Source organism: Mytilus edulis, chromosome 14 (genome assembly GCF_963676685.1).
Source record: "Mytilus edulis chromosome 14, xbMytEdul2.2, whole genome shotgun sequence".
Classification (NCBI taxonomy): domain Eukaryota; kingdom Metazoa; phylum Mollusca; class Bivalvia; order Mytilida; family Mytilidae; genus Mytilus; species Mytilus edulis.
The window spans coordinates 14,752,527-14,776,979 of NC_092357.1; the positions used below are offsets into that span (position 1 = coordinate 14,752,527).

Sequence of the window (24,453 nt, forward strand, 5' to 3'; positions counted from 1 at the left end):
ATTGTTTATTTGGAAATTTTGGTAAAAAGGTTTGCACTTTCTTTCTCCTTCAAGTCAAAGGTCCGTCGGGCGTAGCATGTAAGTTAACCAAGACGAAAGTCTGATTGCAAAAGTGAAAGGTTACGGACCTTGGATCACAGCTAATTTTAACCCTCGCTGAAAATATATCAAGTTCACTTAATGTACTGTGACTCATTACATAAAAAAGATAAAAAATTTGTGTAAGTCATGAACATTTCAATATAACTCACAATAAATCTTTGTCTAAACACTTTTTGTGAAAAGAGCCCTTGGCATTAATTAGTTGCTAGATTTGTAGAAATGGACCTTAAATCAATTGCTTAGTGTTTAACTTAGCCTATGCTTTCAAATGACTACAGAATGTATCCATACCATCTCTCTCTGCCTCTCCTAACAGTCCACCACCAGTTGCTGTTATCTGTTGTTTATTTCTAGGCACTCCATCAAACACTGTAAGTAGATTATAGGCATATATCACATAATAGCACATATCATAGCTAAGTACATACTTTGGCCAAACAAAATACAAAATTCTAACAAAATTTATTCACATTTTACAGTTATTATTGATACAGAATTTGTATAAAGAATTTGTATAAAGAATGTTTGAACTGCTAAACATTCAATGGCAATTTGCAATTTATAAAAAATGTATCTTAATAACTAAATGCCTTTTGTTGTTGCACTGCAGTCTCATTGGCATATACCTACATTTCCTTTAGTTCATAAATTTAAATCTTAATTGACAAAATATTTAACACTTGTACAGGGTTCACTTACAATTATATATAAGTATAATAAACTAGAGGCTCTTAAGAGCCTGTGTCGCTCACCTTGGTCTATGTGCATATTAAACAAAGGACACAGATGGATGCATGACAAAATTGTGTGTGTTTTGGTGATTGTGATGTGTTTGTAGATCTTCTTTTCAAAACATTCTCTATCTATAATGATCTTGCCCCCTTTGTTAAAGAGGAAAATATTTTGTAAAATTTACCAAATGAATGAAAATTGTTAAAAATTGACTATAAAGGGTAATAACTCCTTAAGGGGTCAACTGACCATTTTGGTCATGTTGACTTATTTGTAGATCTTACTTTGCTGAACATTATTGCTGTTTACAATTTATCTCTATAATAATATTCAAGATAATAACCAACCAGATGCTCAGCAGGGCGCAGCTTTATACGACCCCAGAGGTCGAACCCTGAACAGTTGGGGCAAGTATGGACACAAATGATGAAATCAAATAATGTTCAATTTTAGACCCTTTAGACCTTTAGACCTCAATGTGGACCAATTTGATAACTGGGCCCAAATATTCATGGTTATATTCAGCATATTGAAGAACCCCATATATTCAATTTTTGTTGAAATCAAACAAATTTTAATTTTTGACCATTTGGACCTTAATGTAGACCAATTTGAAAACAGGACAATACTGTGCAATTGAATATTTCTTGCTATTGCGCAAAACTGTGCAATTGAAAAGTTATTGCTATTGCACAATATTGCGCAATATTGTGCAATTAGATATTTCTTGCTATTGCGCAATACTGTCCCAAGAGAAAACGAAAACGGGATCGATCGGGATCCCAATGCAATCCCGGTGAAATTATCGGGATAAGCCAGGATAAGCATCCGGAGGCGGGATCCCATTCGGGATAAATATCTGAAACTGGGATCCCATTCGGGATAACTGTCTGAAGCCAGGATTCCAGTCTAGATGAAACGGGATAAATATCGGACACTGGGATCCCAATCGGAACTGTTTAAAGCCGGGATCCCAATCGGGAAAACTATCTGATGCTGGGATCCCAGTCTAGTTAAAACGGGAAATTGTCTGAACCATAATTAATTTATGTTGTTGAAAATATGCAAGTGTTTTCTTTGTGTATACATATGTCTCTAATAACATCAAGTATAGGTTATTGGTGTTAATTAACAATGTGTATGAGACCAAAGCTGTCAGGTGAAGCCAATCACATTTAAGTGTCACTTAATATTCAGTTTGACAGATATTTATAAGTCAGAAAAATGCCGAGATTTTCGCGATAAAAATGATACTGGAGGGCGTCCGAGGAAATGTCAACGGATGTTTTGCCAGACAAGCTTGGGCGTTTCTAATGTTCCCCAAGTTCTCATAAGTGCGTTTCTATTAGTTGTCGTCCGGCATCAATGATAAGATAATGACCGACGTCGTAAAACGTTGGTTTCTCAACTTATGTAAAATGTTAAAAAAAAAATGATGACCACGTGCTTTGTTTTCAATTGTACCAGTTCGACCCAAGAAAATACTGTCCTAAATAATGCGGCCACTATCTTATCCGCATGCACCAGGTGCCGATTACTAAAGTATTCTTTTCTTATATTTAGTCAAAACTGGCCAGTAATTAATTCTTTTATGCGATACCCTTAATTTTTTTTTTTTACCGTTACGGAGACAGATCAACTTGGACGATATAATTTGGGGCGAGATTGTCACGTCGATGTTTGTGTACTGGTAAAAACGTCATCAAAATTTGTTTACGCTGAATTATGGACAGGACGAAGATGAAGATGTTTTCAGATAAGTGCATTAATAATTTAATTTAACATGTGTATATGTGCATATAATGATTATAAAAATAATTTATTGAGGAACTATGATTTGTATGGTTTTTATCTGAGCAAATCAACATCAGAAAGTCTAAAAGCATAAACTGAAAATATATTTATTTTTAACATATACAATGAATAAACTTGTTAACTTGTCACATAACAGGCATAAAAAGTAGGTATGTCAAAATTTAATTCAGTTGTGTGTATGTTTATTTGGTGAAAATAATAAGTCGCTAGTTATTTATCGTCAGGGGATAAAAAAGGGGGAAGGTAATTAATTTGCAAAAAAATTAAAATAACCTTCCAAGACTTCATAATTATTTGGACTAGCTTCCAATCTACTGTATTCTATAAACATTAACATGCAATAATATTTCTATTGAATTTGTTGCTTCAAAACGTATTGAACAAATGATTCTTTGTGGATTTTTTTGATACTTTTAGGGGATATACTGATCTTTTTAAATTGGAGCTGCCAACGAAACAGATTGCATGCAGATATTCCAGTTACCATAATTTACTCAGCAATTCTAGTTGGAAGTACAGAGACAGCAATTTAATTAACAGAAAGGAAAACATGACATGTATCCTTTTGCATAAATAACCCAGGAATCCCAGTGGCAGTGCAATTTGAATTGGTGCATGTATATCCTGCTGGTATTTATTTTTGGGATCCCGCTTTTTTTTCCGGGAATCCCAGTATATTTCCACTGGGATTTACATCGGGATCCCGCTTCTTTTACGGGAATCCCGAAATTTTATCCCAGTACATTTACATCGGGATCCCGCTTATTTAGCAGGAATCCCGAAATTTTATCCCAGTGGAATCCCAATTGAATTCCCACAATAACCCAGTGGGATCCCAGTATATTTCAACCGGGATTTACATCGGAATTCCTGGACTTTTGGCGGGATTCCTGAAATTTTATCCCGGTGGAATAAGGTGGGATCCCACTTGGAATCCCATCAAAATTCCAGCCGGGATTCCAGTGGAATTCTAGATTTATTTTCTCTTGGGGTGCAATTGAAGATTTCTAGTTATTGCACAATACTGTGCAATTGAAGATTTCTTGCTATTGCACAATACTGTGCAACTGAAAATTTCTTGCTATTGCACAATACTGTGCAATTGAAGATTTCTTGCTATTATGGAATACTGTGCAATTGAAAATTTCTTGCTATTGCACGTGGAATACTTAATATAATAATTTTGGACCCCGATTTGGACCAACTTGAAAACTGGGCCCATAATAAAAAATCTAAGTACATGTTTAGATTCAGAATATCAAAGAACCCCAACAATTCAATTTTTGTTAAAATCAAGCTAAGTTTAATTTTGGACTCTTTGGACCTTAATGTAGACCAATTTGAAAACAGGACCAAAAATTAAGAATCTGAATATACAGTTAGATTTGGCATATCAAAGAACCCCAATAATTCATTTGGACCAAAACTCCCAAAATCAATCCAAACCTTCCTTTTGTGGTCATAAAACTTGTGTTAAAATTTCATAGATTTCTATTAACTTGTATACTAAAAAAAAATATAAAGTTATTGTGCAAAAACCAAGAAAAATGCATATTTGGGACCTGTTTTTGGCCCCTAATTCCTAAACTGTTGGGACTAAAACTCCCAAATCAATCCCAACCTTCCTTTTATAGTCATAGACCTTATGTTAAAATTTCATAGATTTCTGTTTATTTATACTAAGGGCTATTCCAGAAAAAAATGTATGGGAGGGGTTGGAAGGCAGTTTTTGTCAGCACCCGCCACCCAGACAATTGTAATTGAGAATTATAGTGCATTATAGTGTGAAAAGTTGCTCTGATACCCATGTATTATTAATATAATGTGCCTTCCAACCCCAACCCCCCAAAACATTTTTTTCTGGAATAGCCCTACAGTTATTGTGCGAAAAAACCAAGAAAAATGCTTATTTGGAGACTTTTGGCCCCTAATTCCTAAACTGTTGGGACCAAAACACCCAAAATCAATCCCAACCTTCCTTTTATGGTCATAAACCTTGTGTTTAAATTTCATAGATTTCTATTTACTTTTACTAAAGTTAGAGTGTGAAAACCAAATGTCTTCGGACGACGATGACACAACAATGCCAACGTGATACCAAGATACGACCATAAATTTTTCAATTTTTGAGGTCTTATAAAAACGGCAAAATTTCCTTAAAATTACAAATTGGGGGGCAGCAACCCAACAACGAGTTGTCCAATTCATCTGAAAATTTTAGAACAGATAGATATTGACTTGATAAACAATTCAGTCCTATTAGATTTGCTCTAAATGCTTGGGTTTCAAGTTAAAAGCCAAAATCTACATTTTACCCCTATGTTCTATTTTTAGCCATGGCGGCCATCTTTGTTGGTTGGCTGGGTCACCGCAGACATTTTTAAAACTATATACCCTAATAATGATTGTTGCTAAGTTTGGTTAAATTTGGCCCAGTAGTTTCAGAGGAGTAGATTCTTGTAAAAGATTACAAAAATTTACGAAAATTGGTAAAAATCACTATAAAGGCTAATTTCTCCTTAAGGGGTCAACTGACCATTTTGGTCATGAGACTTATTAGTAGATTTTACTTTTCTGAACATTATTACAGTTTACAGTTTATCTCTATCTATAATAATATTCAAGATAATAACCAAAATTGGCAAAATTTCCTTAAAATTACCAATTCAGGGGCAGCAACCCAACAACCGGTTGTCCTATTCATCTGAAATTTTTAAGGCAGATAAATCTTGACTTGATAAACAATTTAACCCTGTCAGATTTAATCTAATTGCTTTGTTTCAGAGTTATAAGCCAAAATCTACATTTACCCCTTTGTTCTATTTTTAGCCATGGCGGCCATCTTGGTTGGTTGTCCAGGTCACCGGACACATTTTTAAACTAGATACGCCAATAATGATTGTGGCCAAAATTGGTTAAATTTGGCCCAGTAGTTTCAGAGGAGAAGATTTTTGTAAAAGCTAACGACGGACGACGACAGACGCAGGACGCCAAGTGATGAGAAAAGCTCATTTGGCCCTTTGGGCCAGGTGAGCTAAAAATTAGTTCCTAATGAATAATGATTCCAGATTGTTTTGCTTCTTTATTAACCTCTTGCCAAAGATAGAAAAACAATTAGTGTCAATTGGACACCATGCCTCACTTGCTAATACTTTGTTCATGTTCAGCATGTTCAGTGACTTGCAAAAACAGGATAATTATCGAAGTGAAACATTGTCATATAATCTCAAAAGTTCACATCAAAATAACCATACATGTGTAATAAGTTTTAAGTTGATATGACAAAACATTCAATTTTACTAAATCTATGAGGGATTTGTGTTGCTCAGTCTTTAATTTTCTATGTTATTTTTGTGTACTATTGTTTAAAACTGAGAATGGGAATGTGGAAACTGTCAAAGAGACAACCCGACCAAAGGGCAGATAACTACCAATGGCCATCAATGAGTTGTCTGTTGATGTTTTTCTTTTTTAGACATGATGTTAATTAGTTAGTTAATTTTCAACTTATGAGGTTGAATGTTCCTCTGCTATCTTTTGCCTCTTATTTTCTTAAAGAAATACCTAAACCTAAAACATAGTTATGCCCATTGGCATCCACTATTAGGGGTACGGCAACATAAAAACTTGTATCATCTGGTCAAGCCTTGTAGATGTGTAATGCCCATCCACTATTAGGGGTACGGCAACATAAAAACTTGTATCATCTGGTCAAGCCTTGTAGATGTGTAATGCCCATCCACTATTAGGGGTACGGCAACATAAAAACTTGTATCATCTGTTCAAGCCTTGTAGATGTGTAATCTTACCATCAATAAATAAGTGTTCCTGGATTATTGTCAGTAATGGTTTCATCTGATTCTCCTGTAGATACCTCTTCAGATGATTGTAGGAATCACGGGACATTTTAATTATAAATCTGCTGGCCCTAAAATATTTATAGAAATGGATAGGACAATTTTTTCTATGCTAATATATTAAGTCCTTAAAATATTATGTGCAAAAATAACACAACAAATTCATTTGCATCTGGGAATGTGAGGTAATTTTTACTAAACCCCAACCACGCATAAAAAAAAATCATTTCACTTACAATTCTCATTCTTACAAAATTCTAATAAAAATACAAACAAAAATATTTTTTATATGATGTCAACTGAAATATGGGCAATACCAATGCAAGAAGAAGGTGTAGATGGATAGTATTTTTTTTTCTGAGGGATATATTGAGCAATAAATTTTGTATTTCTTTATCAAAAAACTAAATGTTACCATATATTAATTAGGATATAACTGTATTGTATTTTAAGCTCCGATGGCATCAATTGGGGATTTGATGGTCGCAAATTAAGTTTACTGGCGACGTGTTATCCCCAATTGATACCATCGGAGCTTAAAATACAATATTGTTATCTCCATCCTAATGAAACTGACAGAAAAAAACGTTAAAACCTGTATTCAAAATATGTCATATGCCGTCTGCACTTGTGCGTACGTCCCAAAGCATCAATTGTCATGTAAATAAGTGACGTTATCCAATCAAAATGAACGTTACAAACGTTGGTGCATTAGAATGAGCATTGACTGCATCAAGGCCCCAATTTAAAATATTGAAACTAGTCAAGTCAACGATAAAGGAAGAAATAAGAGATGTGGAATATTGTAATAAAGACACAAAGACAAAGATGTAAACAATAACCAGATAACAGGTCACTGTACTTTTTCAACTATACGAAAAATCAATATTGTATAGTAAGCTACAAAAAAACCTAAGATAACAAACTTGAATTAAGTTAATTTTTTATTTAACTTGGAGCTATCCCCAGTATTTTAATATGGCAACTTTAGGATTTGAAATAGCAAATTTCTAAAAACAAAAGCACTTTATTTAAAGTCTATTAAATGAAGAAAATAAAGATCAATTCAATTATGGTTCTATAACATGTAAAAGACATTTGGTGAACATTGCTTGAAAAATAGTTTGAAGTTCAAAATTATTTTTATCCACAAGTGAATTTAATCTTTTTATTACATTACATAAACTTGTCCAAGAATTATTTCCTTTCAGAAACTATTGTCTAACAAATTTATAATTATTGTAACTTACTTAAAATTATCCATGAGTTGATTGCCTCTCATGTGTTCTCTTTTGGTGACAGATGATAATTGTCTTAAGTCATCTTGGTAATAATATTCTTGTTCTCCTGAAAACTTGTGGAAGAATTCCATAGCTAAAAATATAGAATACAAACATGACAAATACATAAGGTAAAACATTATCTTACCTCCTAAAAATTTCTAGGAATGTGATTGGTTAAAAGCGCCCTTGTGGAGACTGTGTATATTTCATATTAGGTTAGTAGGGAGGCAGGGCTTATCTCATATAAGATAAAACATTTTCAGACTTGAATATTAAAATAAAATTGTTTCCATTGATGTTGGATGCATAAAAACACATTTCTAACAATTTTACCTATTTTTCATTTTTACATGTAGTACACTTATTGTCTGTTTGTTGTTTTCTTTTTTAGTCATGGTGTTGTCAGTACATTTTTCGATCTCTCATGTCTATGAGTTTGACTGTCTCTCTGGTATCTTTTGTCTCTCTTTGATAAAGCAAAACATCAATGCAATCAGTAAACATCAGTTTTTTTAAGTAGATTTTGACTTGTTTTACAATCTGGATAATGGGATTCAGGACAATTTCAAGTTAAGGCATGAAAATCAGGATGATTCCGCCATAATTTGGATAGTTGGAGAGTCTGCATTTGTTAAAGTAAACTTACCATGTCTTTCATGCTGGTTGTATACAAGTTCTAAGTACATGTGGACAAACACAGGGTACAATATCAAATACAGTTCAACCTGAAATACAAATATTTCAATGTCAGTCAATAGCCTTTACAAGTAAAAAATATTTCTTATCCATTTTGTAAAAATCATGAATTACCTCCCCTTTATTTTTTTGGCAAATTTACTTTAAAACTTAAGCATTGTGTTAAGTTACATATGTTTTGTTAAACCATGAAAATTTTGATAAAACAATAAATTTTTATATCAGGATTACCTCCCCTTTATTTTTCTAGAAAATTTACTTAAAACTAAAGTTTTGTTTAACAATAAAATTTTTGAAAATGCAATAAATTCTTAAACAAAGTTTCTTGGGTTTATTAAATTTTCATACTTTTCATCCTTATAAAATATGAAACAAGAATGTGTCCCAAGTACATGGATGCCCCATCTGCACTATCATTTTCTATGTTCAGTGGACCGTGAAAATGGGATAAAATCTCTAATTTGGCATTAAAATTAGAAAGATCTTATCATAGGGAACATGTTTACTAAGTTTCAAGTTGATCGAACTTCATCTTCATCAAAAACTACCTCGACCAAAAAATTTAACCATAACTTTAACCTGAAACGGGACAGACAGACAAACAGACAAATGGACGGACAAACAGACAGATGGACCACAGACCAGAAAAAATAATGCCCGTAAATTGGGCCAAAAAAATAAATATAATGTTTCTTATAAAAAGTGTTATTCCATCAATTACATGTAAACAGTTAACATAGTGAAGCTTAAAATATGATAATACATGTACATCCTCTTTTATTTAGCAAGATTTATGCCTTGGATGCAATCATTTATCTGCAAATTCTATTTTAGTTGAAAAAATGCTATAAAAATTGCTTTACATAATGAACTGATACTTTCTTAACAGATTTTTCCCAGCATTGGGAGTATTTTTCCTGTAAAGTTCAAGGTTTCATCTTTCAGATTATGTAATAAAATTCTACTGTTCGCGATAAAAAAATTCACTGTTCGGGGATGTTGAAATTAGTGGGTTTTATTAAAATAATGATACTTGAATAAGTGATCTTTGGGAAGGAAATTGAGGTATGATACTTAAACAAGTGATTTTAATGTCATTATCCTAGATTCAATACAAGGTCATCACCTGAAATGACCTGGTCATCCTAGACAACACAGATGTTGGTTCTAATAAGTTTAGAAACATAATTAGTCCCTGGATCATGAGTAATCTATATTTAAAGCTACAATAAGATTAAATCACTTCTTCTAGTAATTAATTTGTACTACTTAAATAGGTGATTATTAAAGAAAGACAACTCTTACTGCCAACCTTTAAGGAAATAATATTACTTAAATCAGTGATTTAGAAAATCACTCATTTAAGTTAGTCCCCTGACTGATAGCAAAAGTATAAAGATATCTTTTTCCATATGCTGTGACCAAAGTCATTGGACTTGAATCTCTAGTGCATATATCTTGGTTGACTTGAATATTACAAAAATTGAATTTTCTGTTATGCAATGATAGCAGTCATATTTTAAATTTTAAGCATCTTAGACTCAGTCTAACTTAGAGTGAATTTTAATTGTTTTTGTTAATATTTACCTTATGTACATCAAGACATGACTCTATAAATGTTTTCAGATCTGTGTAGTAGTCTGTGTAACGAGTAGGATCATCTGAACTGAAATAATCAAATAATTCATGAGTTATTAACAATGATTAAGATACATTTTTTACACTCACTGTTGAAGACCTATTGGTGACAGCAGGATATATTATGCTCTTTGGTCAGGTTGTTGTCTCTTTGACATATTCCCCATTACCATTCTTAATTTTAAGTACTTGATTTATCTAGTTGTAAATACATTTAAGTTTTGTAAAAATGTTAGAAATCAATGTAGATTTATAAATACTTTTCATCTAGAATACAGGATATTGCTAGGCAATCTGTCATTTATATAATTATATAAAAGAAAAAACACATTTTTTTTCAGCAAAATGATGAGTGTGTGTATTCATGGAATTAGGAGTTTGTCATCTGGTTTGTGTTTTTCTATCAAATACAGAATGATATGGGATAGTCCTATTTATCATATACTTAGACTTAATAACATATGATTTTTACTGTATGATAAAAGCAATAAATTAACGTAAATTCCATACTTTTCGAATTGGCGCTTAGGGGGCTGATATGAAAAGTTGATCACATGCTTTGATTTCTATCACATGCCTTTCCATAATGTTATCCCATGGCATTCCGGTGATACTTGGCAAATTCCGGAAAATACACCTCAATGCTACGTTTTCAGTGAAAAACATTACAAAGAAGTGCACAAAACAATTATTTGGATAATGAAAAGTATATTGTGTAAACAAATAATAAAAAATAAATTAAAAAAAAACAAATTATCAAATAAATGCATTTTTTAAAAGTATAATACATAATTTAGAAAGTTACTTTGAAAAAGGTTGACTTTTCCAAACAGTGTTCATTATGCATGTTATGTATATTGGGCCTAAATTAAAATATTGTTTGTTTGCCCTTTTCCGACCCTATGTTTTGAAACAGGGTAGGTAGGTAGGTAAAATATTTTATTTTTCTTTCCCAAAAAATAACTTAGCTTGGTAGATTTTTTGTCATGGGTAGGCAGGTAGGTATAATATTTTATTTTATAGATACAAAATCTGCATGATGTGATTTTTGTCTGTATTGCTTTTGTTTAAGTATGCTTTTGCTAATAAGTTTCTAAGACTATTAGTATAATAGTCCCAAGTTTTGAAAAAAAAATATCATGAAGAATGTGAAGTTAATTCATATGCACTACAATTTTTTTTCAAATTTCAAAACATAGGGCTGTGCCGCATATTTTAAACGTTTACATACCTGGAACTTGCACTAATAGTACTTTGTACCTTGAACGCTTACCTAGACCTAAAGTTTTTCTGTAAGCAGGTAAGAGATAACTTTGTTCTGGTAAAATATGTCCGGGTAGAAATACATTGTACATTACTAGTAGAAAAAGTCCCTAGAGTGTTTAAATTTTTGTGTGTGCCTGTGTTTCCAATAAAAATGCTACAAGACTTGAAACTCAATTGTCACGTATTTTACACTGCATTTATAAATGATCTGTATGGAAAAACTTGGCGATTTTACTGCCAAATATTTTCCCCTTTACAGACCTTTGGTTCATGTCAGATATAAATCAGAATATATCAATGCTGGTCGAAGGCATCATTAACATAATCATCCTAATCTACGGACCACCAAAGGCCATCCCTACATAGGATACAAAGTCTGTTTACAAAATATTTTGTACACACGTTGATAATTTAGTATTGGACGAACTTTTTTTGAATGAACCCTGCTCTTCATGTATAAAGACACACAGTAATGTTCGTTAAATCATGATTTCAAAGCTTTCAACATCGATTTCAAACAAATGCTTTGAAACTCCAAATGCAAGTGTTCATTCATGTCAAACGCTCTTGTGATACTAAACGGACTAGACTTTATACAGGAAAGATAAAACCTGAGAATTCCGGTAAAAAAGTTTTGAGCGGGAAATACAAATATAAGATTTTTGGTAGGAACAAAAAATAAAATAAAATAAAATCTTGCTGGTAAACACAAATAAAAGATTTTCAGGCGGAACAAATTTATAGGGTCGGTCGGTAAAGGGCAAACAAACAATATTTTAATTTAAGCCTTGTTGATTTTTTGTCTTGTCGATTCGTCCATTAAAAAAATAAAATCTTCTCTGTCGAGGCATATGGTAGAAAGGTTTCATATTGAATGCACTAAATTTGGGGTCTGATGTCCGTGAACTTTTCACTATTAGAACTTCTATTTGGGAACCTCGTAAAAGGATCAATATATAAATCTGTTATTTTTCTCCATTGTTGAAGCATATGATAAAAAGATCATAACATGTCATTTTTCACATCGCATGTATTATCAGCTCTCGAATCATGCAGCTCTTGGGCTGATATTGAACCTAGGGCTGATAATACATGTGATATGAAAAATGCCATGTAATAATCTGATATTATCACATATTTGTTACAAATACGTAGGTGTTTTGCATATGTAATAACATCATAATTGCCTGGGGCAAAAAAGAGGTTATTGGTTATTGTGCCCTGATTCTAAATGACGTGCCATAATTGCCTCCATTGTAACCAACTGTTATCAATTTATCCCCAGTTATGCCAAATTCTCATGTTTATGTATTGTTATACATGCTATATTCAAAAAATAAGTGGAAATGTTACAATAAATTTCTGCTGAGTAAATTAAATGATAAAAACTGAATTTGAAAATGGGATAAAGGTTTTTTGATAATTGAACATTTCTTTTCTCTTTTCTGCAGAACTTAAATATGTGATAAATAGATTATAACATATTTTCGAGTATCCAGTCCTGTCCATATTGAAAATAATAGGCAGTTATATTAAAGGGAAAATGTTCTTATTGCCTATAAACCACTGTTCCAAGTTTTAAGCATTCACAAACATTTTACACATTGATATACTAGTGTTTCCTTTATTTATTCACCCCTTATTTTTATTGATTTTGTATTTACATTGTTCATTGTTGTTTTATAGATCAAACTTATACGTTCAGTGTATAGCTAGTGTTAAGATGTCTTTTGATTGAGTTAAGCCATTGCAATTGATATTTTATAGTTTGCCTTTCTACGTTGTGATGTTACACTATTGTTTCAGATAAGGGTGAAGGTTGGTACCTATTAAAAGGTTTAAACATGCTGCATTTGTTTGCACCTGTCCTCAGTCAGGAATCTTATGTTCAGTAGTTATAGTTTGTTGATGCGATTCATAAGTGTTTCTCGTTTTTAATATATAGATTAAACCATTGGTTTTCCTGTTTGAATGGTTTTACACTAGTTATTTTAGGTTCTGTGCTGAAGACTGTACTTCAATCTACATTTGCATAATGGTTTACTTTTACAAATTGTGACTTGGCTGGAGAGTTGTCTCATTGGCTCTCATACCACATCTTCTTATATCTATTAACTCTTATTTCCATAAGAAACTTATGTATTGGCAATATAATTTTCACTTGCAAGGTTTTGTAGTTTGCCCTTACCTCTTATAAGCAGCTAATGCATTGGCGACATCACTTTCACTTTGGCCAGCGCTTTGTGGTTTAACATCATCATCTGTGACCCCAGCCTCTTTCTTTAACAACTCTTCTGTACACTACAACAATAAAAGTGAACAACTTTGCACAACTCAGTTCAACATCTCCTTATTTTTATATAGGGTTTTTACCACTTACAATAGTAAATGTTTGTAATGTTTTACTAGTCTTGGAAATTGAACTATTTGATAACGATGCAGACTGGTAGACCAGTAAAAACCTAATATTGACCTTTGGACTGAAGGTTCACATGACCTACAGTATTAGCTACGGTCCCCAAATAGTCAAAAAATAGCATAAGGACCTAAGAGCTATGGTTCCGCAACTAGTACAATATATGCCCTGATCAAAAAATTTTGAAATTTTCAGAAATCTTTCAGAAACCTTTCTTCAAAGCAAACTTCCAACATTCAGGATAATTAATGAACACATGCTAAAATAAGTGATTTATTAAATGCATGTCATTTTGTTTCTGTGTAATGTATTATAATGTCAATTTTAAAAGCTTACCAGAGCTTGTGTTTATTTGTTTGCAATGTATGGACAATGAATAAAATTTTGATTTACATGGAATGTTTACACAAATGTTTTGAACCAGGAATTAATACTCTACAAGGCAGCACTCGCACCCGCAAAGTGGAAAGGGATTAATATAAGTTACCATAACTTGTTTCCCAATCCTATAAATAAATATGTTTAAACTAATATTATTCTAATTTTAACTTATTAATTCATGTAAACAATAAACTGGTCTAATATAAACAAAACAAAGATATTAAGATTGTCATAGCGACATCACACCATATCTTCAGGGATGATTCCAGGTGTTTTCAAATGGGTCCCTTGAACATCAAATTGGGAATTTTTATTCTAATTGGGAATTTTTTAAGCATAAAATCTAAGACGAAATAACATTATTTTTCTGAAAAACGGAAAATGTATATTATTAAGTTTAACCTGTCATGTCTGTACACTGATGTTCATGTAAGTTGTAACATTTTGAATAATTCTGGATGGGCTACTGTTATTACATGAATATCATTGAACATGATGCACTAGTCTATCATCTTAGCTATAGTTACTTAGGCCTATTATAAAAACATATATTTCAGCTAACATTAACCATTGAAAAAAATCATTCATCAGGTATTTTTTCAACAGCAGGTCATCTCTATAAATTTACCTGAATTCAAATGGATTTCAAATTGAACTGGTCAATTGTCGAATTCAGAAAAGCAAAAATTTTACAAAGGTTCATATACTTGATTGATAAGATATCTAAAGCATTGAACCAGTGTTCTTTAAAATTATTTGGATCATCTTCAAAACTTTTGAAATAGTTCAATAATGATGACATCGTATTTCATGAATGGTCTATCATCAACATTATTTTCAAAAAACGCTCAAACTTTTGTCTTTTGAGGAAATAATTTCTTTTACAAAACAAGTGTTCATCATATTATATAACTGGCTCTGCTGGGCAATCTGCTTTTACGAGATCGGCGTCCATTAAACCTTATCCATCAATGTTATATTTGAATTTGCTCTCTGCCGAGGTCTGCTTTGACACCCATTTTTATCAACCTGCTGGCCGATCTGCTTTTACAAGATCCAATACTACCATAACATATCAATTAATTGTATTCGGCTGTTTAAATTGTTTCCCACATGTTGACATAATTGAATCGTTGTTACTAAGATGCGACCGTAAACAGCATTCTTATCTGGATTTTAAAACGTTTTGACAACAAACTATGAAAAATTATAGTTGCCTTAATCGGTGACAGAAACTTTTCCTGAAATATCGATTTTATTTTATTTTCCTGAATTGGGAATTCATTTTCATGTACATTTTTTGGGGGCCGCTGGCCAATTTAAGGGCCGCTCAGCGGCCCTGAACTATATAGTGGAATCATCCCTGATCTTACAATTGTGTATTACATGTATGTATGTGGACTTGACCTTCTTTTCGAGCTAAGTTTTGTTTACATTTGAAAACATGCTATTTATGAACTGAGGGAATAAGGAAAAGTAGGCTAAAATCAGAAAATATTATTTTTACTGTAAACAGGCTATTATTTGAACTTGGAATTATTTTTAATTATGGAATTTGCATAATTTCTTGTGTTTAAATTTTTTTATAAATTCCATGTTTATTTGGTATTATGATCTTTTGAGCGGTTAATAACACCAAGGATTTGTATAGTACTATACAAATCCTTGATAACACTTTCCATACAATGGTGTTGTGCGCAGCACAGTACATTCTATTAAAAATATACTATTTTCTTTGTTAAATAGAAAGTGTTGTGCGCAGCACAGAACATTTCAGTACAGACTAAACATGGAATTTATTAAAAATTTCAATAACACGAAATCAAGCAAATTCCATAATTAAAAATAATTCCAAGTTCAAATAATATTAATAGCCTGTTTGTTGTAAAATGTCTGAAAACTTGAAATGTTGAATTTAATGCTTGCTTGAAGCAAGTTTTATTCTGTCCTTGAAATACCAACAAATATAGAAAACATGAGCGATTTCGCGTACTACTTTTATTTTAACCATGCACATTGCTATCGAGAAATGATTACTACGAGAACAGTTGACTACACAATACTTTAGGCCTATGGCTCATCTTTTTTGTTGTGGTTTGTTTAAAATAAAAGTTTTAGTTCAGTTAGGATAAAAGGTAATGTACTGTTAGTTTAGACCTGTATTGACTATTTAGGCTATTGGTTTGGGAAACTGACTTCAGAGTATTTTCAAGTTACCACTAACAGGGGCGAAATAGCGGGCATAATTAATTATATACGAAGTTGATCAAGATATATAGATTGGTCGACCTTTAAGTTGTTTTTCTTTAGAAATTGTAAAACAGCTAATAGTGTCTGTTTGTCTGAAACATCTGATTTAGGAGAAGACTGTGACTGTAAACTATTCATTTTAAAAGTGGTTTTCGCTTAATCTGTTAACCGTCCGCATCTTCACACACCATAGGGAAGATAGGTATAGGATTGGAAGGTACCAGTCAATAGTCTTTAAATTTTCTATAAAAATAAAATGAACAAATAAATAAACTAAAAGTAGATGCATATTATATTTCAGAAAAATATTTATTGTTTCGAATTTGCATGTGATTGATATCATTTATATGTTTATTTTATAGATTATTCCTAATGCTAAATAACCCATTTTGAACATAGGCTATGTCCTTTCTTCCGCTTTCGTGTTGCTGGTAGGTCGTATGAAATTTTCGAAAAACAAATCCATTTGAATCACTCTAACTTTTTGTCATCTTCTGTTAATTTGTTATTCTACAGTTGTATTTTCATCTCTTTCAGATAATATAGCAAGATGAGAGCAAAGGTAAGCATGTAACTTAATATTTTTTATCGAATTAGTCTTGCACATAAACATGTCGGATAACACGCATTTACGTCCGACCATTGATGAATGTTGTTTGTTGCGGGGAGAAAGTTCATTTGTGACACTTAGTGAATTGCAACATACTGCATATCAGAGTTCTAATGATATGTGGCAAAACTGTTCGTGATGTATAAATTTTAATTTGAGGTCTTTGAACGTAAAACTTGGACCATGTGGACTGCTGGTGCAGCATGCGAAGCCGAAGTCCGTGGGTGTCTGTCAACACATCTCGTGTCTTGTAGTAACCAATTGTTCAACAATATCTATTATATTTATTATTCATATTTACAATGCGTGTGCTTAAATTGAATACTAAGATAGCCTAGCAATTCCAGAAATTGACCCCCCTTTTCTGCCAGGTAATGGTCATAATCAACGAACCATCGTTTAGTGCGCATTTATGACTACCCCCTCCCCCAAAACTTTTCAAAGAAAGCCATATAATTTTCAAAGTTGAATTGTTTCACGTGTTTCAAAAGTAACTGGATTTCCACCTTATTGCTGAACCAATTTTGAGTGGCAAGTACCAAAAAACTTCCCAAACCCAGCATCTTTCATATTGGCCTCGGAACCTTACATGTAGCCAAAGGTCTGAATGTTATATATTTACTATGAGAGCTACAGATTTTTCCCCTTCGAAACGTTTGGAATTTCACTTATTTTCCAAAAATTTGTTAATAATCCATGCCAATGAGAAAACTCTCCACAAAAGACCAAAATGACAGGTATCGGGACCGTTCGCCCTAATAACATGTTGGCCCTAGGTTCGTTCGCCCAGAGTCCGTTCGCCCTACTATAAAAATATTAATAAAATATTCAGGGCTAAAATTTAGTATAGTTTAGTTTAAGTTGAATAAACTTATTCAGATATTTCTATGGTATATATATATCATGTATATTCTTGAAATTTATGGAAACATTGAAATATTTAAAAGTTTATGGTTTGTTTATGATCTTTAATTGTTCAATGACAAAATAATTCGGATAACTGATTATTGTGAAACTTGTCTTTTGATGGATTAATAATAAAAACAAACGTTTTATTTTAATAAAATATTCAGCTTGAAATTAATAAAACCAATGATGTACGAACTGTAAATTATGAAACGGATTTACAAGTTCATTATGACAATAATTTATACTGCATACTTTCGTGATTGACTGATTACAATGATTTTGTTAACAAATATCAATAAAGATAAATACATTGTATTCCAGTATTCTACTCTGCAAATCAAAGGGAAAATGATAAATTGATTGCGGCAATATTAATATTCTGTCAATTTTTCAACAAACTTTAACATATTTTGTTCAAATACTTAAAATAATGCGACAAGACAACAATTAGAAAAAAATAATAATCAGGGCGAACAGGTACTAGGGCGAACATGAATCAGGGCAAACGGACCCGGATTCAAAATGACATAGCAATTATTAACTATGGGTCGCCCAATGGCCTTCAACGATATAGTTTGTTTCGTTTCATATTTTTTCTAGGATATGATGTACCTATGTATGTTTGAGTATTTATTTCCTTAACATTATCCTATTTACATTTGTAAACCTCCGTCTAATTTGTTCAGCCATATTGAATCTCGTTATGAGTGGTAAAATTTTATATCAAGTTTACATTGGACTTCTCTTTTTCAGTGGCGTAAGAAGCGTATGAGGAGGTTGAAGCGTAAAAGGAGGAAGATGAGGGCAAGGTAATTATATTAGCTTGTATAAGTAGTGATTTAATTTGGTCCTGCTGAAAAAGGTTATAAATTAGAACTTGAGAAGCTGTCAATATTTCAGTTTGGAGCCTATTTCTATAATTTTGATATAATTTGTCTTAAAAGTAGTAGTACAAACTAAATAAATTATATTGAGAAAGTGCAGGTGGTATTTTTTTTCTCCTCTCTCCTATATTGTCTAAAGAAATGCACTGTGAACTATCTGGACCATTTCCAAAAGATCAATACACCTTTTCGCTAATTAGTCTTTTCCAGGGGGAATTGTTACCAAGACAAATTGCTGATGAGATGGTTGAACAAAACTAAAGTCATCATCAATGAGCTGAGAAAAGAGTGGCCATTTGAAATTTTGCTAGTTAAAAGAACGAATTTTAAGCCCAACCTAGGACCATTAACTTGTTCGGTTTGTGAATCTGTCTGTCCGTCCTGCTCAATTTTTTGGTCAAGGTAGTTTTTTCTGAGGTTACACATCTACCATATGACATGATTAATATATGATTTTAATGTCAAATTAGTTTTGACCTTAATTTCACTGTCATCTGATCAGTAACAGAAAATGATAGTGCGAGTTTGGCATTATTGTTACATGGATGAAATTTTGTCAATAGATGAATTAAGTCCATAAAAATGTTTTGTTAGGGTAAACAACGGTTAAATGATGCCTCTGAATGAAAAGTTTGAGGCACGATATTTTGTGTGAACAAAGCCAACACACTTCAGATGGGAATGTAGTGAAAAGGTGTATATCAATGGAACGTGGATAACATAACTTGTCAAACAAGTGAACAGATTTTCAACATTCACTTTCGTTATAAACCTACTTGGTTCAGTAGTGAAGTAGCTGCAAATCCAGCCAATTTTGTGTCATTTCCTTCATTTGTTATATATTCATTTGTCCTGTGAAGAACGAGAACAAAATGATACAACAATTCGTCATAACAGACCAGATGACAGAATTTAATAACAATGGTCACCATCAGACTTTCAACAATGAGCTAAGCCCATATCACAGTCGACTATAAAAGGTCCCGAAATAACTAATGTAAATGAGATAAAACTGACGGCCCAATTTATGTAAAAAATAATGAATGAAAATGAAATATGTAACCGCAACAAACGAGGACCACTAAATAATAGGCTCCTGACTTTGCATAGGCACTTGCAGAATAAGGCAGGTTTAAACATGCTCCCAATCATGTGACGAGTGGTTCATCACTGCAGTCTGCACGGTTAGCCACTAATCCGATGCCCCAGACTAGTAAAGTTTCTTTCAGACTAGTAAGTTTTTGCAAAACTTTGTTTGGACCAATAAGAAAAATGTCGGAATATTGGTCTTCGGACTAGTAGTTGAAAAAGTTTTTGGTGCAGACTGCATCAGAATAGTACAATACATTCCTGAAAAATCTCAAAACATCATTTTGCCTGTTCCAACCCCCAAGTTTCTTGATTTGTAGTCTTAGACGTTTAAAGTAATTGAAATGAAGACTGAACGTGATTGAAAATATGAAACACTATTATACTCTACACAATTGCATTCTGTTTTGTCATTGAACGCAAGATATCCATAAGTTTTAACGTTATTAGGGTTAATGGTTTAATCAACTACATGTACATTTGTTTACTTTCAGGTCTAAGTAGACGTTGCCATCGTTTATTTTTAAGACTCCAATTGATGTGTTCAGCTATAGACCAAGGTATTGCAACCATGTGTTCAGTTGAGAACTCCTATTGATGATGATGATGATGAAAACGATGATGATGAATTAGCGTGGTCACGTGATCAAAGTCTTAGTTTGACCAGGTACCATGCTTTCGACTGAAAACATGGCTGTTTTAACAACAATATGTTGTCATGGTCATCCAACACGACTTACAACAACAGCAACACAAAGCAACAACAACATTTTGTCATCAAGGGCTCAACTTTGGGAACTATCTTTTAAGAAGAAAGAGGAAGAAGAAGAATTGGTGTCTACTGCGTGGAAGTCTCCATGGTGACCAGGCTAGGCATCTGTATGGTAACCACTGTTGAGGCTTTGGTGGCTCCTCTATGAGAACATATTTTGTAATATCTTAGACTTGGCAATGATCCAATTTATCCAAAGACATGAAATTGCATGGATTGAATTGTTCAGTTGAGGTTTTGAAAATATTAAAAGAAAAAAATAATTTTTTTTTAGTTTATGTTGTTCGAGTGCTATCACTTGGGCCAATTAGTTGTTGTGACAGAACTCTTTATAAAATTTCTGAAACTCGTGTATCAATTGTGAATGGCATCCAACATTGGGGCTCGTTTATTCTTTTATTGTCAGTGAAATTAGCTATGTGGTCTAGTAAAACAGTGATAAACAGATTATTTCAACTCTTGCTTTTCTCACAGTTGTCTTGACAGCTTAGAGAAAATTTCTCTTGTTGATGGCCAATGACCTTTAGATTACTTGGTAATAATTCGTCAATTCAGGCTTTACTTCTCTGACAGTATTACAGAAGGATAAAACTACTGGGTTCCACAGCCTGAATACGGTTAAAACCATAATAGATACAAATAATTGATATGGCAGTTCATAGGCAAATATATACATTAACATTCATTTTATTGTAATTGGTATATATTTTTTTATGTGAATCCCATTATCTTTACCACAGCTGTAAAGTTATGTTACGAAGGTTTTTAATATCCATTGTCGCTGAATACATACAATGCAATTAAATTAAAACTGATAAGTCTGAAATCGAAAGCAAAAATAACTCTTTGACTTGACATGTACATTTACAAGCATTTCCTTGGATAACAGTGGAAAACTTGGTTTTATAGCTAGCGTGAAAGACGCTTAATATTCCATTAATTGACCATGTATGAACCAAGCAAAGACGATTTGTACAAGTGTTTAACTAGAAATACATGTCGACCATGAAAATTAGCATAGCACAATAAGGAGACTTGATTTTTCAGAGAAATACAATTAATTGATAGGGTAAAAAAAACAAGGGGCACAATCAAGTTAAAAAATATCTAGATGGATTAATTTTAGAATGCTGTATGGTGGTCATTTAGACTTGCAATATCAAGAAAAAAAAGTTGACACAATTGTAATACTTCATCTCCTCTGAAGGAAGGTTTGAAAATACGGGCAAACACTTTGGTTCCTGTCGAATTGGTTAATGAAATAGTACCACAGTTTTGTAACAAAAAAGGGGGATTATGGCTTATAGTTCAAAAGGTAAAGTATTCAAAACAAGTCTCTTCTAAATGCTTTGTTCAAAATTCTGAATATAAGCGGGAATTAAGATTTTGAATTTTGGGCCTTGCTATTAAATTGTTCTTTATAGGCTCCAACTTGATGATTTCATCGAAAACTGAAATATTCGTAGATGAGTTGAACAGACCCTCAAACGTTAAAAAGTGGAAAAGCTGCCAGCTGGTTATTAATACACACTGTCATTCTCAATGAATGAAATGGAAGAGAATACTTAAATTTGTCATATCAGAGCTTTCTTACAAATTGACGAAAGTAAAGGGAGCACGTATTTCACAACAGTTACAGCACATTCCATTGAGTGAGTAGCGAAAAGTAATATCTTTGGTTAGCTTGCTTGTTAGATGAACCATGAGGTCATTATTAGGTCGGGTATACTACCCTCTTTTCCAAGTAGCATAGTCCAACAGACAGATCGATTGGTTTTCTGTCAGACTAGTTTATTAAAGTAGGGTAGTTTATCTAACCTAACAATGACTTCACGGTTCAGCTAACAAGCAAGCTTACCAGAGATATTACCTTTGGCTTCACACTCAATGGAATCCGCTGTAAGAGTCTGTTTTATTCAATAAAACGGCATTCTTTTCTAAATCAATTTTATTTTTCAAAAATAATAATATCGCAAATAATACACGATTTTAATATAATCAAACAGAAAAAAATAGTGTCAAATACACTTGCGTCCGATACGTTACTTCTGTAAACCACGAGTACACACATTTCCGCGGGAATTTTTTAAGCACGAGTTTCACGATTAACTTTTCAATGGCTTTATTGAAGTACGTTAGTCTAAATTTAACGACAAGATTCACATTTATTTTTAGAGGGCAATGAATATTACCAGAGGAGAGGCGATGATTCAAATGTTATTAAACGAGCACCAGCGTATCGCAAAGTATGAAGATCATCTTTTTTATTCATTTTCATTTTATTATTTTTGAGCGTTGCAAATTTTGAATGAAGTATTTGTGTTTTAATTTTTTCTTATTTTTCTATAAGGGAAGAAGACAATGTCTTTGCTTTGGCATTTTCTGAGGTTAAACAGTGCAACATTGTAATATTGAAGAGTAGGAGAGGGGTCGGTTTTTAGTCTTTTAGAGACATTTTATTCGTCTGACTACTAGATGTATTCAGACTTTCAGGATATTTTGTAGATTTATCTCCTCCGACCTGGTGGTATCATATTTTAACATATCGTACGTCACGAAATTCTAAATATATCTAAAAAAAAAGTCCAATTTAATAAGTGTCGTTGCATGTAGGATAATTGTCCGAAATTCCACGACTATTATTTAAATATGTCAAAATAAAGGATCCCTAAAACGAGTCTTGCGTATGATTCGTCTAGCATACGTACCTTTCGTCAATTTGTAAGAAAGCTCTATCAGGGCCTATAACTTACAAATATCAAAATTGAACACTTACATAAAATACATGTGCATTTAATTAAAGAGTTCGCGAAAAGTGGTGGTCCTACAGATTTGTCGACCACCACATTTTTGGAAAGGACCCAACACAATTTGCAATAGAAATGATGGTGAGGAGCTGCATATTTTCTTGAAGGACCACTAGAGAAATTTTTTTTGAGAAAGAAAAAACCAATCGTACAATTGAAAATGTGTTGGCATTGATGTACCAGATCTAAAAAGGTGTATTTTGACGGCTTCAAAATTTGAAAGGCACGAGTAGTTGGTACATGTACCTTATGGTGAAAACCACCTGTAACACAGCTATGAGACTGATTTTTATTCAAATTTGATAAAATACGCTTTGGAGTCGACTACTTGTTCAAACCCGTTGCCCTGGTAGTTCTTTGTGGCTAGGGATTATAGACTGCCTTGATAAATAGCTATTGGATAGTTCTACAACGAGACGCCATAGAATTTCTGGGGTAATCCTTCCTAAAGGTCGAAAATTTCGTGCGAAACATGGAAATACAGCCAAATTCGATAAAATGCGCCTTTCGGCCACCCGCTCTCAAGCTCATTGTCTTGGGAGTTATAAATGGCTATGGACTATAGACGCTTACTTCATGAATAGATTGGATAGTACTACAATGTGAGGGTAAAGAATTTCTGCATGGGGTAGCATTCTAAAGGACCAAAAATTTAACACGGGGGGGAAAATGGTCAAATTTGATTATATACGCATTTTGTCACCCACTTGTTCAGATCCATTGCCGCGGTAGTTCTAAATGGCTAGGGATTATAAACGCTGGCCTAATCAATAGATATTTGATTTTATCGCTATTTTGTGCATTTTTCCTTTGATCTTTTTTTGTGATAATTTTTCATATCATGCTACTCGCTTGAGATGGAAAATTATCGCTAGAAACTAAGCAGGCACTTGTCGTTGCCAACGAAATTGGCATGAAATTGACAACGTCGTCTGAGGTAAAATAG

General features: G+C 32.8%; 1 protein-coding gene and 1 long non-coding RNA gene across 3 annotated transcripts in view; one reads left to right on the plus strand and one right to left on the minus strand.

The window, feature by feature from the left end:
- LOC139502997 (transcription initiation factor TFIID subunit 5-like) overlaps positions 1-16,653 on the minus strand; it is a 35,889-nt gene extending 19,236 nt beyond the window's left edge. The window contains exons 1-7 of the mRNA XM_071292665.1: positions 16,476-16,653; positions 13,578-13,690; positions 10,073-10,151; positions 8,436-8,514; positions 7,757-7,880; positions 6,459-6,577; positions 394-471 (exon numbers count right to left, since the gene is read on the minus strand). Coding sequence (XP_071148766.1) covers positions 394-471; positions 6,459-6,577; positions 7,757-7,880; positions 8,436-8,514; positions 10,073-10,151; positions 13,578-13,690; positions 16,476-16,574 — 691 coding nt within the window. The 5' untranslated portion in view covers positions 16,575-16,653. The remainder of the gene's footprint in view (positions 1-393; positions 472-6,458; positions 6,578-7,756; positions 7,881-8,435; positions 8,515-10,072; positions 10,152-13,577; positions 13,691-16,475) is intronic.
- LOC139502998 (uncharacterized) lies at positions 16,630-20,744 on the plus strand. Of its 2 annotated transcripts, none has more exons than XR_011658995.1 (4): positions 16,630-16,653; positions 16,974-16,998; positions 18,709-18,764; positions 20,423-20,744. It is a non-coding gene; the product is annotated as an uncharacterized lncRNA (long non-coding RNA). The 2 variants fall into 2 exon arrangements; XR_011658994.1 differs by lacking the exon at positions 16,630-16,653 and adding an exon at positions 16,802-16,867.
- Positions 20,745-24,453: the final 3,709 nt, after the last annotated feature.